General features: G+C 40.6%; 2 protein-coding genes across 3 annotated transcripts; both read left to right on the forward strand.

Moving 5' to 3' along the window:
* The first annotated feature begins 1150 nt into the window (after window positions 1-1150).
* Window positions 1151-8128, forward strand: LOC125898719 (V-type proton ATPase catalytic subunit A-like). The gene is made up of 16 exons (XM_049592600.1): window positions 1151-1327; window positions 1453-1706; window positions 2287-2384; window positions 2791-2919; window positions 3109-3323; window positions 3402-3539; window positions 3621-3772; window positions 3912-4074; window positions 4240-4348; window positions 4606-4728; window positions 4809-4923; window positions 5151-5214; window positions 5315-5518; window positions 6030-6124; window positions 7113-7284; window positions 7382-8128. Exons 3-16 carry the CDS (start codon window positions 2303-2305, stop codon window positions 7472-7474), a joined length of 1854 nt encoding a protein of 617 aa, XP_049448557.1. The 5' UTR covers window positions 1151-1327; window positions 1453-1706; window positions 2287-2302; the 3' UTR covers window positions 7475-8128.
* A 2908-nt stretch (window positions 8129-11036) lies between these two features.
* On the forward strand, window positions 11037-17973 carry LOC125898347 (palmitoyltransferase ZDHHC23-A-like). Of its 2 annotated transcripts, none has more exons than XM_049592123.1 (5): window positions 11037-11653; window positions 12320-12473; window positions 14082-14714; window positions 15831-15998; window positions 17227-17973. In XM_049592123.1, the coding sequence occupies exons 2-5, from the start codon at window positions 12355-12357 to the stop codon at window positions 17498-17500; spliced, it is 1194 nt and encodes a 397-aa protein (XP_049448080.1). In that variant the 5' UTR covers window positions 11037-11653; window positions 12320-12354; the 3' UTR covers window positions 17501-17973. The 2 variants fall into 2 exon arrangements, with proteins under 2 accessions (XP_049448080.1, XP_049448079.1); XM_049592122.1 differs by having other exon boundaries at window positions 12346-12473.
* The last annotated feature ends 492 nt before the right edge of the window (window positions 17974-18465 follow it).

Below are 18465 nucleotides of genomic sequence, written 5' to 3' on the forward strand. Positions count from 1 at the left end.
CACAGCCCAATCTGATAATCCAATAAGAAATGCCACTTAGTGACTGAATAAAATTATGTAGGTAGCCTGTATCGCTGTATTTTAAAGTTTATGTGAGTAGGTAGGGTATCAGTGGTGTAGTGGGGGGTAAACACAGGTAAATGTTTGGATTGATTACTGACCAGGCCCAGAAACCCCAGAAAGAAACCCCCTGGCCTTAACCGGCAAAATGTCACTTATATGAACACATACTGACCAGGAAGAGACACAAGAAGACCACAAAGAGATGCAAGGAACTGCAAAGAGACACAAAATACCTACAAAGCAACAAAATGACCAACAATGCAAACAGTATTACCTCAGAGACAAAATATTACCTCAATAAAACACAAAATGACCTCAAAGAGATGTAAATAATTACAAAAAGACACAAAACAACCACAAGGAGACAGAAAATGATCACAAAGACACACAAAACCACAAAAAATATGCATAGCAACTACAAAGAGATGCAAAACCACTACAAAGTCTGTGTCTTGCTCCTGTGCAGGAGAGGTGATGGGGCCCTTAATATATCTGTGCCCACTGCCCAGGGGTACATTGTCTCATAATCTACTCATGGGTATATACCCACCCCTTTTTCTGGTTTACAGCATACCCATCCATCAGCCAAAAAGTAACTGGAATGTACAGAAGAGTATACCCACTTCCTCATTGGTAACATACATATCTACCTATAGTACACCCCCTCATCAACCACCACTACATGACTGCTATTTAGAGACTGCTCTTTATTTATTTATTTATTGGACCAAATATTTTCCTTAAGCCTCCCTACGTGACTTGGGGAAATGCATGACCATCCCTCCACTATAAATTAGTTGTTAAATTTTAAAAACTTTGCCTTATAATGTGAGAAATGTAAAAGTTAAAGATGAAATCCTGGAATGGAAAAAAGCCTTGGTTTTTCCACTCTTGTGCATGCGGCTTAGTTCATGCAAATGATTTATTTTTGTCAAAATCTTGATTTTAATGATTTACTTTTGTTAAAAAAAAACCATTTAGATGTAGAATAAAATGATTTTTTTAAATGAAGTATCAGTACTTTAAGCTAAGATTTAGTTACCTTTTTTAACGGAAGTGTTCGTCACATAATATGTTCAAGGACCGTCAGAAGTTTGAAACTCCGAAGATTTTTTAGATTTTTTTTTTTTTACAGTTTCTGAATAAGATACACGGTGTAATTTTTATGTGTTCATAAATATTTAATTTATACAAGTTCATAAATTAGGAACAGTCCCGTATGTACATCTAGTTATGAAGTAGTCAAAAGCTGGCTGTTACCCAGGTAAAATGTATAAACCGTGGCCAAAAGCCTAAATTAAAAATGAAGTTATAAAGATAAAGTGGTCACTCCTTCATTCATTTACTTCAGTTTGAAACAGTCCTAGTTGGTTTATTTATTTCCAGCAGAGATCAGTGTTGCGCCTGGAGGAAGTGTTTAGACCGGCGGAACTTAATCGTCGACTAGGAAACTGTTAAGCTTCGGCCGCCATGTTGGCTCCATAGACCGTCAACCAATCCAGAGCGGAGGAAACCGTTTGAGCCACAATGGAGATGTTTTCTTCCCGTGACAGTCCGGTGCCTTGCAGGTGATTAACACAGCGAAGCTTCTCCTCAGCCTGCTACGTTACAGACAAACCTGGACAACTGCATATTAACATAAGGTAAAATATTTATAGTAGCGGTATAATTTTAGCTTCTGTATTTATAACAGTTGGATATTTCCTTACAGATCAAATATTGCGCGAATTAACCAGTTACCGTTAATCTAGCTCAACCTGTCTGCGATGATGATGATGGACATAGCTAGTGTTTGCTAGCTAGTAACCTGACTCATACGCGCACACGCACAAATCAGCTTTGCGCTTAACGTTACGTGTGTGTGTGTAAACACTGTGCTACCATCTGGCTAGCAAACATGTCCTTTACCTTATCTTTAACCCAGGATAAACTTAAAACACATGACAGGTCTGCAGCCTCAGCTCAGTTAGCTTGTGACCTTACACTGCCACACTTCATTTATAATGTAGAGACAACTGTGCTGGGTCCTGGTAATGTGACATGGTGCTCATACACATGTCCATATCAGCGTGGGTTATAAAGTCACAGACTGTGTTAAAGTAGGCAGCCATAGTAGCATAATTATTTAAGAGGATGTATTGCATGATGTGTGAAGGTTTGTCTGCCTAGTGTAATCAATTTAACTAAACACATGTTTCACATATTCATTCCTGATGTTTGCAGGACATAAACTATTAAGATGGATACCTCAACACTTCCCAAGATCCAGGATGAGGAGCGAGAAAGCAAGTTTGGATATGTACATGGGGTTTCTGGACCAGGTCTGGTTTATTTCCCTTTTCTTTAAATGGCTAAATTGCATAATTGAGCATCTGTTGTGTGTCCTTGAAAACCTTTTACGGTATTGTTGCTCTCCCCCCCCCCCCCCCCCAGGAGCAGAAATATGGATAAAATCCTGTATTAATGTTGGTGACGTTAAAACTTGCAGAGAAGGAATCATGGAGTAAATATAAAAATGACAGGAATCATTTGCTCCACAGAATAAATTGGGGAAAATGAATACTCGTCTTTATATTTAAATCAAAAGATTCAAATGTTAAAGCAGTCTGAATGTTACGCAAATACAAAAAAAATTAACAAAAATAATATATTTTTGATGATATTTGTCATATTCCTTGTCCAACATATTCTTTTATTTTAACAATTTCTATATTTTTATAATAACAGTGGTGACAGCGACTGCAATGGCAGGAGCAGCCATGTACGAGCTGGTACGTGTAGGTCACAGTGAGCTGGTGGGAGAAATCATCCGTTTAGAGGGAGACATGGCAACCATCCAGGTCTATGAGGAAACTTGTATCCTTTCTGCCGCCATATTACCTTCATCTGTCATTACACACGTAACAAACCCTGTCATGATTTTCCTAAAAACCTAAATTCACCTTCTGAGTGGTTGAAAAGACACATTTTAGAGTTACTTTACTATTAGAAAATTGAAGTGTGAAATTTAGTCACTGTTTTATTTTCCTTAACTTGATGCCATAGCTGGTGTGTCTGTCGGTGATCCTGTTCTGCGGACAGGAAAACCCCTCTCTGTAGAGCTGGGTCCAGGAATCATGGGCTCCATCTTTGACGGTATCCAGCGTCCATTAAAGGATATCAACGACCTCACTCAAAGCATCTATATCCCAAGAGGAGTGAACATAGGTGCCCTTAACAGAGACCTCAAATGGGAATTTTCCCCTGGCCAGAGTCTTCGGGTAAGAACAAGTCTGACTTTGCTGTGGATGTCTGTCTTCTGCTACTACTCCTAATTATTCACATAATCTCCTCTCCAGGCTGGCAGTCATGTGACAGGTGGTGATATCTATGGCATGGTTTTCGAAAACTCCTTAATAAAGCACAAGCTGATGCTTCCACCTCGCAACAGAGGCACCGTCACCTACCTGGCTCCACCTGGAAACTATGACATTTCTGTGAGTATGTCCAGAAGTAAAACAGTGTTGTTGGGATCGAAACTTTCTGTGAGGCTGATTCTCTGATTGTGTTTCGTTCAGGATGTGGTCCTGGAGCTCGAATTCGAAGGCATTAAGGAGAAGTTCACCATGATGCAGGTGTGGCCAGTACGACAGATCCGCCCAGTAACAGAGAAGCTACCTGCTAATCATCCGCTGCTGACTGGTCAGAGAGTTCTGGACGCACTTTTCCCGTGAGTAATCCAGCCTCTATTTTAACTTTATAAACACTTATGAAGTGAGTTTTCAAATGCGTGGAGCTTTTTATGGTTTTGCTGTGTGATAAAAATCTTTAAGCTTCCAATTAAACTGCATGACCTTTGTGCTGTGCAGTTGCGTGCAGGGTGGCACCACTGCTATACCAGGCGCCTTTGGATGTGGAAAGACGGTGATCTCACAGTCCTTGTCCAAGTACTCCAACAGTGACGTCATCATCTATGTTGGCTGTGGAGAGCGTGGAAATGAAATGTCTGAAGTGCTGCGGGATTTCCCAGAGGTAGGTAGAAATCAAAAAGTTTTTTTATCATTGATCTCCACTTTACTGGGTCAATTTCAGCTCATTTTAAGCTTTAAAAAAATGATTTCAATAATGAGCAAAAAGTCTTTAATACAGCACCAGTGTTCACACTGTATTATGTTAAACTCTGCTCTTCCCCAACAGCTTACTATGGAGGTCGATGGCAAGATTGAGAGCATTATGAAGAGAACAGCACTGGTTGCTAATACCTCCAACATGCCTGTGGCTGCCAGAGAGGCCTCAATTTATACAGGTACCAATTGGAAACCTACAAAAGTGAAATGTGTCCACTTGAGAGAAAAAATTATGTCCAGTTTTTCTGAATTTATGACATTATTATCTTTTCATGGAAAAAAAAAATCAGCTCGTTTTTTTGCAATGTATAAAATGATAATCAAGTTAATTCAGAAAAACATGGCAGATCATTTTTGAAGTGAATATATTACGCTTACAATTGTTTGTAGAATCAAATCTCCAGAATTTGTAAATTGAATATATTTACCTCTGCAGGGATCACACTGTCCGAATACTTCAGAGATATGGGCTATAATGTGAGCATGATGGCCGACTCAACATCTCGATGGGCCGAAGCTCTGAGAGAAATCTCTGGAAGATTAGCTGAAATGCCTGCTGGTAAGTTCATGATGGATGCGATTGATTTATATATATTTGTGAGGACACTGGGAGACACTTACGTATGTCGTTGTCTGTAGACAGTGGGTATCCTGCTTACCTGGGCGCCAGGCTTGCCTCCTTCTATGAGCGTGCAGGACGTGTGAAGTGCCTGGGAAATCCAGAGAGAGAGGGCAGCGTCAGCATCGTAGGAGCGTGAGTCGATTTTCATATAAGCACAGAAAATTACGTTTTTTGGTGCAAAACAGCTGGTGTTAAAAAGGTCTTTGACAGCAAGACTTTGTTATTGGTTTTACATATTTTTAGTTCCTTTTTCATGGGAATAAGAAAAGTAGACAGCCTGACACAACAAACCTAGACACGCAAGGCATGCTATCAGTTATTAGGCTGACTTTTCTGTAAATACTGTTCATTCCTCTTAGTGTGTCACCTCCTGGTGGAGACTTCTCAGACCCTGTCACTTCAGCCACATTGGGAATTGTTCAGGTAAGCAGTGGGCCTTGAGCCTAACATTTAACCACTGAATATTTCTCTTCTGTGCACCATTCTGAATGTGTGTCAATATCCTTTGTTTTCTCCTTTTTAGGTGTTCTGGGGATTGGACAAGAAGCTAGCTCAGAGGAAACACTTCCCCTCAGTTAACTGGCTGATTAGCTACAGCAAGTACACACGTGCTCTGGATGAATATTATGACAAACATTTCCCTGAGTTTGTTCCCCTCCGTACAAAAGCCAAGGAGATCCTACAGGAGGAGGAGGACCTGGCTGAAATCGTGCAGCTTGTAGGCAAGGTGAGGCCAGCTAAGATTTAACAACATTTATCCCCCTGAATTTCATTTCCAAGTATTTTTCTCCCAAATGCAAACATTTTCAGTTTTAGTTTAGTCAGTTAACTGATGTATTTGATGTGTGAAATCTGTGTTTTATACAAGAGATTTCTGTCAGAACAGTAGAGTTAAGGGAGAATAATTATACGCACATCATGTAGGTGCAAGGCTATATAAAAAATGATCATTAAGGAAAGAAATAATGCCCGCATGCTTATTCATTGCCACAAAAGTTTAATTGATACGTTTCAGTCCTACTTATACATCTTAGACAGCTCAAAATGTTTGACAAGTAGGATCTTGAAATTGTCTTAATTAAACCCTAATGGCATAGAGTAAGTGTGTAGGCATTACTTCTCTCTTTTAAGAACAATAGAGTTAATTATTTTAATTGCTAGCATGCTAATCTTGTTAACCAACAACTCTGAAAAACAAAGTGAACTGACTGGACTTCACAATCTTGTTTTGTTTACAGGCTTCTCTTGCTGAGACCGATAAGATCACTCTAGAAGTTGCAAAGCTCATTAAGGATGACTTCCTGCAGCAGAACGGTTATACTCCCTATGACAGGTGATGACAAAACAACTCACCAACCACAAAACACACATTCTTTCCATTCAGGCCTGAAACGGCTCTCCCACCTTTCAATGGACATAATTGAATCTTTTGAACCTTAAACAAGCCTCTGTCTTTGCATCACAACAGCTGAAAACATAACATCATAAAATATACATGTTTAAAGCTGTAGTTTGTAACTTTAAAAAGATAAGTTTCCATCATACTTGCTGAAACTGTCATTATATACACCCATTAGTAAACAAGACAGATAATAGGGGAGGAAAATTGTGTTCCTCCTCCTCCTCCTAGTGCTTCTAATGGTGTTTGCAAGAATCCACCACACTTGAATGAAACAAAAGTTGGTCCGGCAGATGGACGGTGCTTTGATTTAGCTTGACTGTTTTCAGCATGGCGGCCAGGTCACAAACGATCTGATTTTACAGCTAAACAGTACACTGAAATGTTTAAGGAAACATTTGAGGCAAGAAATAGGCAATGCAGTAACAGAACATTGATTGATATTTGATCAGCTCTGCATAGTTTGACAGTTTGATCTGAGTTCAAGAGCAGTGATTGGCATAGTTGTTTCATTTAAGTGCGGTAAATTCTTACACGCCATTAGAAGCACCAGGAGGATGCAGAGGAACTGCAGGGCTATCTGTCCGATGTACTTCTGTCTGGATATAGTGACAGTTTTAGTAAATAAAACTAATTTATTTTTATAGAAGTTACCAACTGTAGCTTTAGGTCCCTTTCAGGTGGAAATTTCTGACAAAAGCAGGAAATTTGCAACAGTTCTAGAAAATATAGAGCTGAGCCATGAGCTTGAGCAACTACACAGCTTAGTAATTGACGTATTTAAGGCTGTCAAGTGATTTCTGTGGAAACAATGGAAAAGCTTATCAGTTGATATGAAGGGGAGATTTCTCTCATTTATTTTCCTCAACTTGACTGTTACCTAAACTCTGAGCTTCACACATCCTTCTGTCTCTACACACAGGTTCTGCCCTTTCTACAAAACTGTTGGCATCCTCTCAAACATGATATCTTTTTACGACATGGCCCGACACGCAGTGGAGTCCACCGCACAGAGTGACAACAAAATCACCTGGGCCATTATCAGGGAGCACATGGGAGAGACCCTGTATAAAATCAGCTCCATGAAGTTTAAGGTACGTTGTTTGTCATTTTGTGGCGGAGATAATCCTGTTCATCATGTTTGTGTCAGTCAAGACAAACGACTTACTCTCTGTTCAATGACTGCTTCAGGACCCTGTTAAGGATGGCGAAGCTAAGATCAAAGCAGACTTCGCCCAGCTGCTGGAGGACATGCAGAACGCCTTCCGGACCCTGGAGGAATGAGTTTCCTACTCTCAGGCCCTCTCTCAAATATCCAAACCCCAGTGCAGTGCAACATAGTGCAGATTGTATGGCCCGTGTTCTGGATGTCTGCCTCAGTCATGTGAACTCTCTTTTTCCTCAGTGTTTACATCTCCCTTAAACATTCCTCAGCAATGTTCCATTTCTTTTAGTTGGTTTTGACTCATCTACTTTAAAAAAACACTACTGGAAAAACACCTGAAACATACAGTGGATGTAGCAACACCTTCATTTGGCCTACCCTTCAGCATAGCACTTATAAATCACTGCTCCATCATGTTGTGGTTTAAATCAGTGGGCCCCAATCAGGTGCTGTACTTGCACTCAACCAATAGCTGCAACAAACAGAGGACAGGGATGTTACTTTCCCCCGGATGTGACAGTGATCGAAACAGATTATCAATCAAATGGGAACACGCACACGGTTAAAGGGACAGAAGCACTGCGTTACTGCATATCAGGGGGTCAAAGACATTCTTCCACCTCTTACCTCTAATGTGTGATGATGATGTTGTGGACAATATACTTGATATTATGTGCAAAAATGTGAATGAATGAGTCTGTTAGAGTTGTGTTGTAACAGATGTCTCACTATTATATTTGTGGTTGTTTCTGTCTCCTGAAATAAATGTTAAGACATGATAAAGGTTTTTGTTTTTTTAATGCCTCTGTGGGCGATAGCTGTGGCCGGGGGGGATATGTTTTTGGGTTGCCCATCTGTCTTCGTGTCTGCACGTCTGTCCGACCATCCGTCTCATTCTCGCAAACGTGATACCCAAACGTCCACTCGGAATCAATTATGAACTGATTAGAATTTGGTGGTCAAAGGTCACTCATTTTCTTGGCCATAACTAAAGAATTTAAATGCTAATTTTAACCAAATTTAACACAAATGTCTAACAGGATAAACTGATAGCATTTTATATCCCAAAGGTCAACTTCAACGTGACATCATAATGTTCTGCAAAAACACTTTTCTGGCCATAATTCAACACCATAACTCAGGAGCAAAAGGGGAGACATTTAGTCAGATACTGAGCTGGGTAAACCTGTGTGTCCATTTTGAAGCTGTGCTGATAGTATAGATCATCTGTGCTGCTGGGTTAAACATATGTGAAGCATTTGTGTCTCAGAATTTCTAGCATCTCTGCCGTAACATCCATATTTGAAGCATTTTCAACAGTCATGGCTACAGACTCTGCACAGACATGGATGTTAACTGTAACTATGCAACATGAGTTATCTGAGATGTTCCTGCGGCCAACCAGCACCTGATCCTTGAGACTGGCTATTCAGAGGGAGTTCTGTTTACTTTTATTATACATACATTTCTGTTGCTCTTTCACTTTTGAAATAGCTGAACAAGAGTGTGAAAATGGACCTCTGACTGCTGCAACTCAACACACAATCATTGAAAGACTTTCACCTCTAGGTGGCACACACACATTTGAATGCTGCAGGGCAACTGTCATAAAAAGGCTCCTCCTGATTGAATAACCTCTTGAAACCTTATTTTCCTCATAAATGTATTTTTAGCAGCTTTGACACAGCTACGTTGCACCGTATGACACTATAATATATTATGCATCTGTCTACTTGTTTCTACATTTCATTAAAGCATCATGATGCTTCAGACTGAGTGGAATATTTCAGTCCACAACACCCAATTTTTTGTATACCTGCACTGTCACATCAGCTGAAAATATTCTAAACATTTTATACTTAATTCCCTAAAATTCAGCTGGACATATCTGGGATTTTTTTAAATACCTAAACTACCAGCCTGAGGAGCAGATCCAACCCTCGTGAAAATGTCATAAGGCTCGCCACATGTTTAGAATTTATTTATGGCTGAATCAGACCCACAAATAATTGGTATTTTTGAGCAATCATTACATTTTCTGGCAAAGCTGCAAAATCTGAGCATAAAAATTTGATTTTTTTTTAACTAAATGTTCAATAATCAAAGTTAAAGGTTTGGAAATAACATATTCATTTATTTTTTATTAAGAGATTAACACAGAAGCTCAGCTAATATGCTTTATCAGGACTGTGTGGGCATGGTTTGATCAGATTTGACTGAGCAAACAACCCCTCAACCGTCATCAGATTTTTATTCAAATATTGCAACATTTGATTGGTGCACAGAAGTACATGACGTCACCTCTTTTCAACAAATCCTTCCCACTTGAAATCAGTGCGACGCACACAGACACAACAAAAATATATGAAAGTCTATCATGAAATAACCCATAATGTCTAAACTTTGCTAGAAAGTTGGGTGTTAATATGAGACCAAATTGTTCATAGTTATACACTAATTGAGAAATAAAGATTTTAAGGGCCTTTAAACTAGGACTCAAGCACTTTCCTAAAACGTGGAGGGATATGACACACACAGGAAAGAGCAGAGGGATTCGGACATGACAGCAACACCACGTTCTCTCGCCATGCTGTTTGTTCTAAGCAGAGCATCAGTCGTAGTTTGCTGAGACGTCATCTTCAGCAAGCACTCTTGGTTCAGCCTGGCTCACAGCATTAATTCCTCCAAAACAGATTAGAGCCGCTATCTCAGGTTCCGGGCTCCATCAAGACTAATGGAAGCAAAACCCGCAGGAGCAAGAGCAGCATCTTTTTCTCTGCATTGATTCAGTCCATCCAGACCCACGCTGGTGCGGACATTAAGAGGTTTCAGGGATCACAGGATATACAGTACCAGCCCATAGCTTACAATGCACCTGCTTCTCTGTCTCTTATTCTTTAGTTGGTAATGACTCACAGACGGGCAGAGTGTGTGTGTAAAGAACGCAATAACAGAACTTAAAGTGGAGAGAATAATTACATACTCTTTTTTTGTAATTATTGACTGTCACGTCTCTAATATTAGCAAACTCTTGCAACTGCTGCACATCCCTGACGGCTTAAACTTCATGGTATTTGCAAGCTGCTCATCCTCCAGATGCAGGTGTGCTTTCCTAGTTCTCTGAGCTCTCACTTCTGATGGATTATTTTTTAAAAAGCTGCTATTTCCCATTTTGCTTCCCCTTATCTTCAGCTAACTGTTGCAACCAATTAATGTGGTAATTTTGTTTTTTGAAAACATGGAAATAGTGATCATTTAAAGCTTGTGTTGGCAAACAAGCTCTCTGCTAAAGTGTTCATGAGCAAGAATTTGAACCCAAGTTCCCAGCACCTGCAGGGGAGCTGATTTATATGTGACCCCATGCTCTAACTCTCTGCAGGGGGGCAGGAGAAAAGAAAACTTCCCTGCAGAGATCACCTATTATATTACCACTGTTACTATTCACTTGTCACAAATGTCACACAAAGAGTGTAATGTATAGAGACAGAGGAGCCCCCTGGTTTCCCCTCCCATCACACACACACACTCTTCTAGAGTTTTCTGTGTGCGAGCAGCGAGGTCAGGTTGCTTATGGGAGGAAATGTGATCCCCGAGGGTGGGGCTGCCCTGTGGATCATCGCTCACTTTCTCATCTATGAGTGCCTGTCATGTTTCTCATATCGTCCAGCTCAGTGTGGATTGTCAGGGCTGCTGTTACAGCTTTTGAACACCTCAACATAGCAGGTCAGCTGTGGAGAGGGGCATTAAAAGACTGGCACTCTGCCTGCCACAACCAGTTGAGGTAGCACCTATATTTACCAAGCATGCCAGTGTTCAAAGTTACACTGATGGAAGTTGTAAAGCAGAAGAAGTAGGCTATGCAAGGGAACAACTTAACTACTACGACTGAACTACTTAATGAAATGCGAGGAGGATAGTCTGGGGAGAAGTGAGCTGGCAGATGCAACACAATATCAAGCCACTTGTCTGGAGGAATCCAAGTTGCCTTCTGTTGGGACACTTCCACCGTGGGAATCCAAGAAATGAAAACCATCTCAGTGCACTGACACGGTGTTGCCGCAGCAACGCCACAGCAGAGACATGCCAATTTTCTTTTTTCAACACAAATGACTGACGAGAAAGTAGGCTGCTGTTTTCATTTTTTCTCCCTCAGTACATCACAGGAGCTTGGTGACAAGGGGTCATCTCTGTGAATCATCTTCCTCTTCATCGTCTGCTGAGGACTGCTTAACTTTCACCTGGAGAGATTTCAGCCCACATGTGTTGATGGTTCTGGATTTTTGTTGCGGAGTCAAAAGGTGAGTTCAGAGAGAGTTTATTTTGGCTTTGTGAATTTTTAACTATTAACACCTAGAAAATGTGAATAAAGAGTTAAATAAGTAATTGATGGTGAACCATACTGCTTAATGCAGTCTGATATGAAGCCTTACAAAAACTGCTGAATTAGGGAACTACAATAAGGCAATCAAAATATATATTGTCTTCCTGTTTTTAATATTTATTCTTTTGATTTCTGTATAGATTTGGATCAAGCTCCATATGACATCATAAAATAATAACTCACACTGACAATAACTCAAGTACATGTCTGAGTGTTGAGGACTTGAGTTTGCTGGCCCAGATAGTTTGTCCCTGTGGACACAGTGGCCTTGTTTCAACAAATTACATTAGAAGCTCCTGGGGACTGAGAATCTTCTGATTTAGGAAATTATTAACTTTTATAATAAACATGAGATCTTGTAGTGAGTTGCAGGTAAAGGTTGAGTCCAGTATAAGTTGTTGTAACATGTATAGTTAATACTGTATGTGAGTTAGGGTGAGATCTTGTGTGTGTGTGTGTGTGTGTGTGTGTGTGTGTGTGTGTGTGTGTGTACTTGAGTGTATGTTTAGATACTAATGGCAAATTATTACACACCCATTAAAGACGACAGTGAAAGTGATGGCCCTTTCTGTTGAAATGACAGCTCGTAAACTTCAACGTCATCTTTAGGAAGCCATTATGAAATGGGAGAAGTTGAAACCTCCAGAACCAGATGACCCTATGTGCTGCTGTGAGTGTGATATTGACCAGTACGGATGTTGCTGTGACTGTGAAGATTTGGACGAAACCTTCAGCAGGTATGAAGGGCTTAGAGGAAAAGGGTCGGTACTAAGTAGGCTACCACTAGAACAGAAAGAAGTTCTGTACTGGAAAGTATAATAAGCATATAAGACTAAATGTTAGTCACTAGAAGTAACACTTTTGTATATAAAAAAGTTCAATATCTCTTTTTAGATTCTGCTGTAAAGTTTCTTTTTGTGGGCTACTATATGATAACTTTGAAAGATTGATACCACTACTATATATATATGTCAGTGAAATATAAAGCTGCTGGTTAGCTAGCTTAGCATAATGACTGGAGAGTGCCCCTTAACACCACAGTAAAATAGCATTTTTTGTTTGTTTTTTACAAGGATCAGCCACATGAGGAATAATATGTGTATCAGTGAGGTTCAGAGGTGCTGGTAGGCAGATATTGTTATCTTCGGACATTTAAATTCAGTTTTTGAATTTAACTGACAAATGGCAGTGGTATCTATCTTCTCACTTTTAGAAACAAAGCAATACACATTTCCTAATAATTCCCAATTAGAGTATAAAAGAAGGAATGGTCGAATGGACGATAATGACAGTGTTCGAGGAGCCAGACTGACTTAAATTGAAAAATCCTCACACCAGGTTAAAAAAAAACTAAAACAAACATTAAGCAATGCTGGCAGATGTTTTTCTTTTTTATCTAATTCTATGTGCTTGTTTTTTCTTGTTATTGCAGACAACTGCAGTGCCAGCCCTAGCTGGTGTGCCTACCTGCCCTGCTTTAATACGCAATCGTATATATCCATATATGTGCAGGCTGTCTGTCTCAGAAAATGGTATCATCCAGGCCTTGGCCAGCCCTGAACTGAGCTCAGTCAGGTTTTCATCAAGACTGTGGGGCCACTGGCTCTCTAGCTTGTTTGTGGGTACAGTTTATTGAATTTTGTCTTTTTATATGAACTTGCATTATGTAGTGTGGGGTATTTCTTGTCTTTTTTATATACATATTGTATTTATTATATTGTATTTTTGTACATAGACATTTGTCTGTTTTTATGTGGTACGCGATGGAACTTTCTGTGTCCTTAATAAAGTTATTATTATTATTATTATTATTATTATTATTATTATCATCATCAATATTATTATTATTATTGATTCCAATAGAACTGACACCAAAGTCTGGCTCCTCCAATGCTGTTACTGTTGTCACGACTGTTTCTTCTCTTATATTTTCCTTGATGTTTCCTAATATTTAATGTAACACTCATTCTGAGCTTCTGGCTTGTAGAGTTGGCCTGAATTAAAATCTGCATTTCAAGTCCTTGTTATTTAAGTGTTTGCTGTGCTTACATGCTTTATCAAGCTACTGCAAAAGGAACAGCCCTCACACATACAGTAAATAACACAGACAGTGGGGCAGATTGGGGGCCTCATAGCTTGTCTGACAGTCTGATACCTGAGATGCGCTGACAAAGTAAAAAAAAATGAACCTAATGTCTCCCTTCCTGTGCCATTACACAATCAGTGTAAGCTACACTGTACATTTTGAATTTGAATTTGCTTCCACTGATCACCGATGACAAAAACAACTGTATCGGCCACGTTCATGATTACAAATGTTTGACTTCAAACACTGCTCTCTGCAGGTGGCTGAAAGACATACCAGGTAAAGGTGGATGTCAGTCTCCTGTACTTGGGGCCATAATTGACAACCTGGAGATCTCCATGATTCCGGCCCTGGTGCTGCTACCCGTCCTGCTGCGGGTTGCAGCCCTGCACTACCTGCTGGGTATTATCATCCTGACAGCTCTGCCCGGCCTGGTGCTGTGGTACTACTACGCCACGCATAAAAAGAAGAGACGGACCCTCTTCTTCCTCACTCTTGCTCTCTTCTCCCTGTTCTACATGTATTACCTCTTCATCACAGAGATTTTACCTCGTGGGGACATCAGCCAGCTGCAGCTGTGTACTGTGACTGCTGGAATGATCGTCACTATCGTCTCTCTTATTCACACCAAGAGAGGCCCGGGATTTGTGACCTCTTCCCTACATGAGGCAGACAGTCACAGTCAGGAGGCTAACAAAGACTCTACACACCTTAATGGATCTATCCAATCAGCAGCCTTCTCAGGGACTGCAGCAGAGTTGCAGACAACAAAAGAGGCCCTGGCAGCAAAATGGAGCAGGTGTCCTCTGTGCAAAATAATGCGACCCCCGCGGGCCGGACACTGTCGAACCTGTGGATCCTGTGTACAGCGCCTGGACCACCACTGCGTCTGGTGGGTTGAATATAACATATATATTTTTCCATTTCTTGCATGGCTTGTGAGTCACCTCTAAGTTAGTTATACATTTCTTTATTGTGCATTCACTAAAGGTTATGAAAATAAATACAGAAGACAGATTAGATAACTGCCCTGTAATTACACCAATAATCACATATTCAGCAAAAACTCCACCTACCTCTGTTTTCCTTCACAGTACAGAAACCAGGAAGGTTCAAACTAACCAATAGACCATGAGGTTACACAATTATCAGCCAATTTAGGTGCACTTTGTAAAGTTCAATCATTCATTTCCCATAACTGCTTATCCTGTTATGGGTCGCAGGGGTGCTGGAGCCTATCCCAGCTGACATTGGGCGAGAGGCGAGGCACACACTGGACAGGTCACCAGACTATCACAGGGCTGACACATAGAGCCAGACAACCATTCACGCTCGCATTTACACCTACGGACAATTTAGAGTCACCAATTAACCTGACGTGCATGTTTTTGGACTGTGGGAAGAAGCTGGAGAACCCAGGGAAAACTCACGCTGACATGAGGAGAACACGCCAACTCCACACAGAAAGGCTCCGCCACCCGTAGGGTTTGAACCCCCCTCCTTGGGGTCAAACCAGGAACCCTCTTGCTGTGAGGCGACAATGTTAACCACTGCACCACCGAACCACCTGCTTGTAAAATGCACACTGCTAATACCAAGTGTAAATCTGTTGATGGCACCCAACAACCTGAATACCTCTGGGCTTGACATTTACAAATAGGCAGACACACTGTTTTGGGCAAAACTGAGCTCAACAGAGCTCTATAGGATATATCATATCATATATCATATAGAGCTCCTTTAAACTAGACCTGCTTCAGGTTTACCGGAGTCCAAACAATCCAAAGACACTATTGCTGGCTAACCACAAGGACGAGGCCATCACTGAACAGGGCTTTAACACAAGTTAATCAACTGTAAACTTCAAAACTTTTAAATGTTTGAGCATTATTTTAAACACAACAGTAGGTGTGTGGAGCCACATTCTCAGGCACCGCTGCTTTAATCTCTAAACTGGTACATTGTGTTGTGTGTCTGTGTTTTGTCTGTATGTGTTGAGGTACCGTAGGATAAACAGCTGTGTCGGACAGGCAAACCATCGCAGTTTCCTGTTCACCGTCACAGTGTTCGTGTTGACCTCTGTGTATGGGATCAGTTTGGTGCTATGCAGCCTCTGTCCTCGACAGTATCTGATGACGGCTCTCCTCTACTGCCCCGGCGCTTACAGTCAGTCCAGGTACAATACTCTTTAATGTGCTGTCTCTATCATGACTGCAGATGACAAAACAAAAAACAATCTGAACTTTGTTGGTTGACTGTAGATAATGCTAACTAATAATTAGCGGTTTCGTCAACAGTATTGGCAAGGACATAATTTATGTAGAAAGATGCCCCTGTTCCACACTTATGTCTTTTTCAGTACTTGTGTGAAACAATTTAAAGATGCCTTTGACAGACAACTATTTATAGAAGTTGCTAATATTTTGTGGTAGTATTTCACAAGAAAAGGTAAAGGTGAAGTGTGTACGATTTAGGGGGATTTAGTGGTGAAAATTGCAGATTACAACCAGCTGAATCTACCACCTCCAGTTGTGTAGCAGTTTTCAAGCGCACCGTTGCTGTGGCACCGCCAAGAACGATTGTGATTGGTTGAAAGAAATAAAAAAAGCCGGGGCGTTTTTTCTCCTATCTTAAAATGAGAGTTGGTGCAGCCAGACCTTTCTTTTCTTGAGAAAGGTCTGGTGAGCGAGACTATTAACTCCCAAACTCAGCGATTTAAACTGGTAAAAACACATAAGAAAAAAATCTTTATTTTTCTGACGCTCTCTTTGCAGAGAGGGTGTGAACTAGTGGCTGATGCGAAAACGCGAATGGCAATATTTGATTGATATGATTGATATATATGAGCCAGTGTTTGATTTGTCCGTTCTGGGCTACTGTAGAAACATGACAGTGCAACACGGCAATCTACGTAGACGAGGACCCGCTCCCTGTGTAGACATGAAAAGCTTATTCTAAGGTAACAAAAACACAATGACTCTTTTTCTCAGGTTTATTATACACTACAAAAACATACATGTTATATCATATTCCATTTCTGCCAATATACCCCCCTTAATCCTACACACTGGACCTTTAAGACATGATTTTTGTAGCATTTGTCATAATTAAAGTGTGGTAATCCTTTTATTTATATATGTAATATTGTTTATTTTGTCTTAGAAAACTAGCGGATACACTACTGGCAAGGTGTGCATGTGTACATACACATTTTAAGCACTGCAATTTTCCTTTTTTTGCTTTGGATTGTGTCACATTTACTGTAAATGAAGATTGTCCGGGTCCTGGTGCCAGGGTGGAACATGGCCAGTTTTAAACATTCATAATGTTGCACTGTTAAATACATTTCAGATGTTTTATTATACTCCTGTAATACTACATCTGCTCTCTCTTTATCGTTACAGCATGGCACTTTGCTTCACTTGTGCCTGGTACAGCAGCATTGTCACAGGTGGACTGCTTTACCTGCTAGTGGCACAGGTTCTAAACATCAGCTTCAATGTGACAGAGCGGGAGGCTCAGCTGGCTCTGAGGAACAAAACGGGCCAGAGACGCCTGTGGGGGCTCGTCATTGACACGGGAGAGTATTCACGTGGCTTCTATCAGAACTGGGTTGAGTTCCTCACCATGGCAGATGCCTCCGTTTCTTCTCGCTCCAGCCTCACTGACTTGGTCTAATTTCACTTTGTCCACTCTGGTAACGTCATGGTAACAGACTGTTAATACAGCCCTGTGTGAAGAATTACATCTCATGTATGTCTTAGGATAGAGCAGCTGGTGTCTTCCGATGCTTACTGCATTCCAGCCTTTTAATACAATGCACTGAAACCCATTTTAAGTGTGAAATAAGTTGCAGAGGAATATCAAAGTGCTAATGCTGACTGCTTAAAATGCTAGACAATAATATTCGTTTAAGGGTTAGAAGTTGTTGCACGATTTATTCAAGGAAATAAACAGGGATGAGGCTGCAGGCACTGCCATGTTACTGTACATATTTCTCTACCTGCAGAATGTGAACATCAGTTACACTGTCTGATTGAAAATATTGTTGACTGCATGTCAATTAAAAATAAAAATTGAAATAAATGAGGGGTGACTCTGTGATATCGATTAAAGAAGAACAGTCATGCTTTCAGCTCTGAGAGAAGGCAAGTAGATGCTTTTGGGTGCCTCTCTATGGAGATCTTAAGAGTCAAACTTGAAATCCCAGAAACACACTGGGGACTGGAACATCCCATCATACCACTTCTCATACAACCTAATTTCAGACTGTTTAACCAGCTTTATCAGATATAACAAAAAACAGGCATGGAAGACTGGTACAGACACAGAATAGAGCACCGCATCTGACCTCAGTGAGTCAGTGGTGGGTGTACAGTCATAAACTTCCTGGAGCTGCTTCAGTCATCTTTACTGTTATGACTGATGCTATCTATATTTATTGAATATTCTTCTCTGCAGTGCTCCGTTATTGATTTTTTTAATGTAATGGTTTTTGTCCATTGCTGTCTCATAGTGCCAGTGGTGCTTCTTTTACACTGTCCAGACCTACACACTTTAAAGGGACAGTTTGCCCCCAAATTAAACATACATATTTCCCTTCTTACCTGTAGTGCTACTATTTCTCAGAGTTGTCTTGGTGT

This window comes from Epinephelus fuscoguttatus, linkage group LG12, assembly GCF_011397635.1.
Source record: "Epinephelus fuscoguttatus linkage group LG12, E.fuscoguttatus.final_Chr_v1".
Lineage (NCBI taxonomy): Eukaryota > Metazoa > Chordata > Actinopteri > Perciformes > Serranidae > Epinephelus > Epinephelus fuscoguttatus.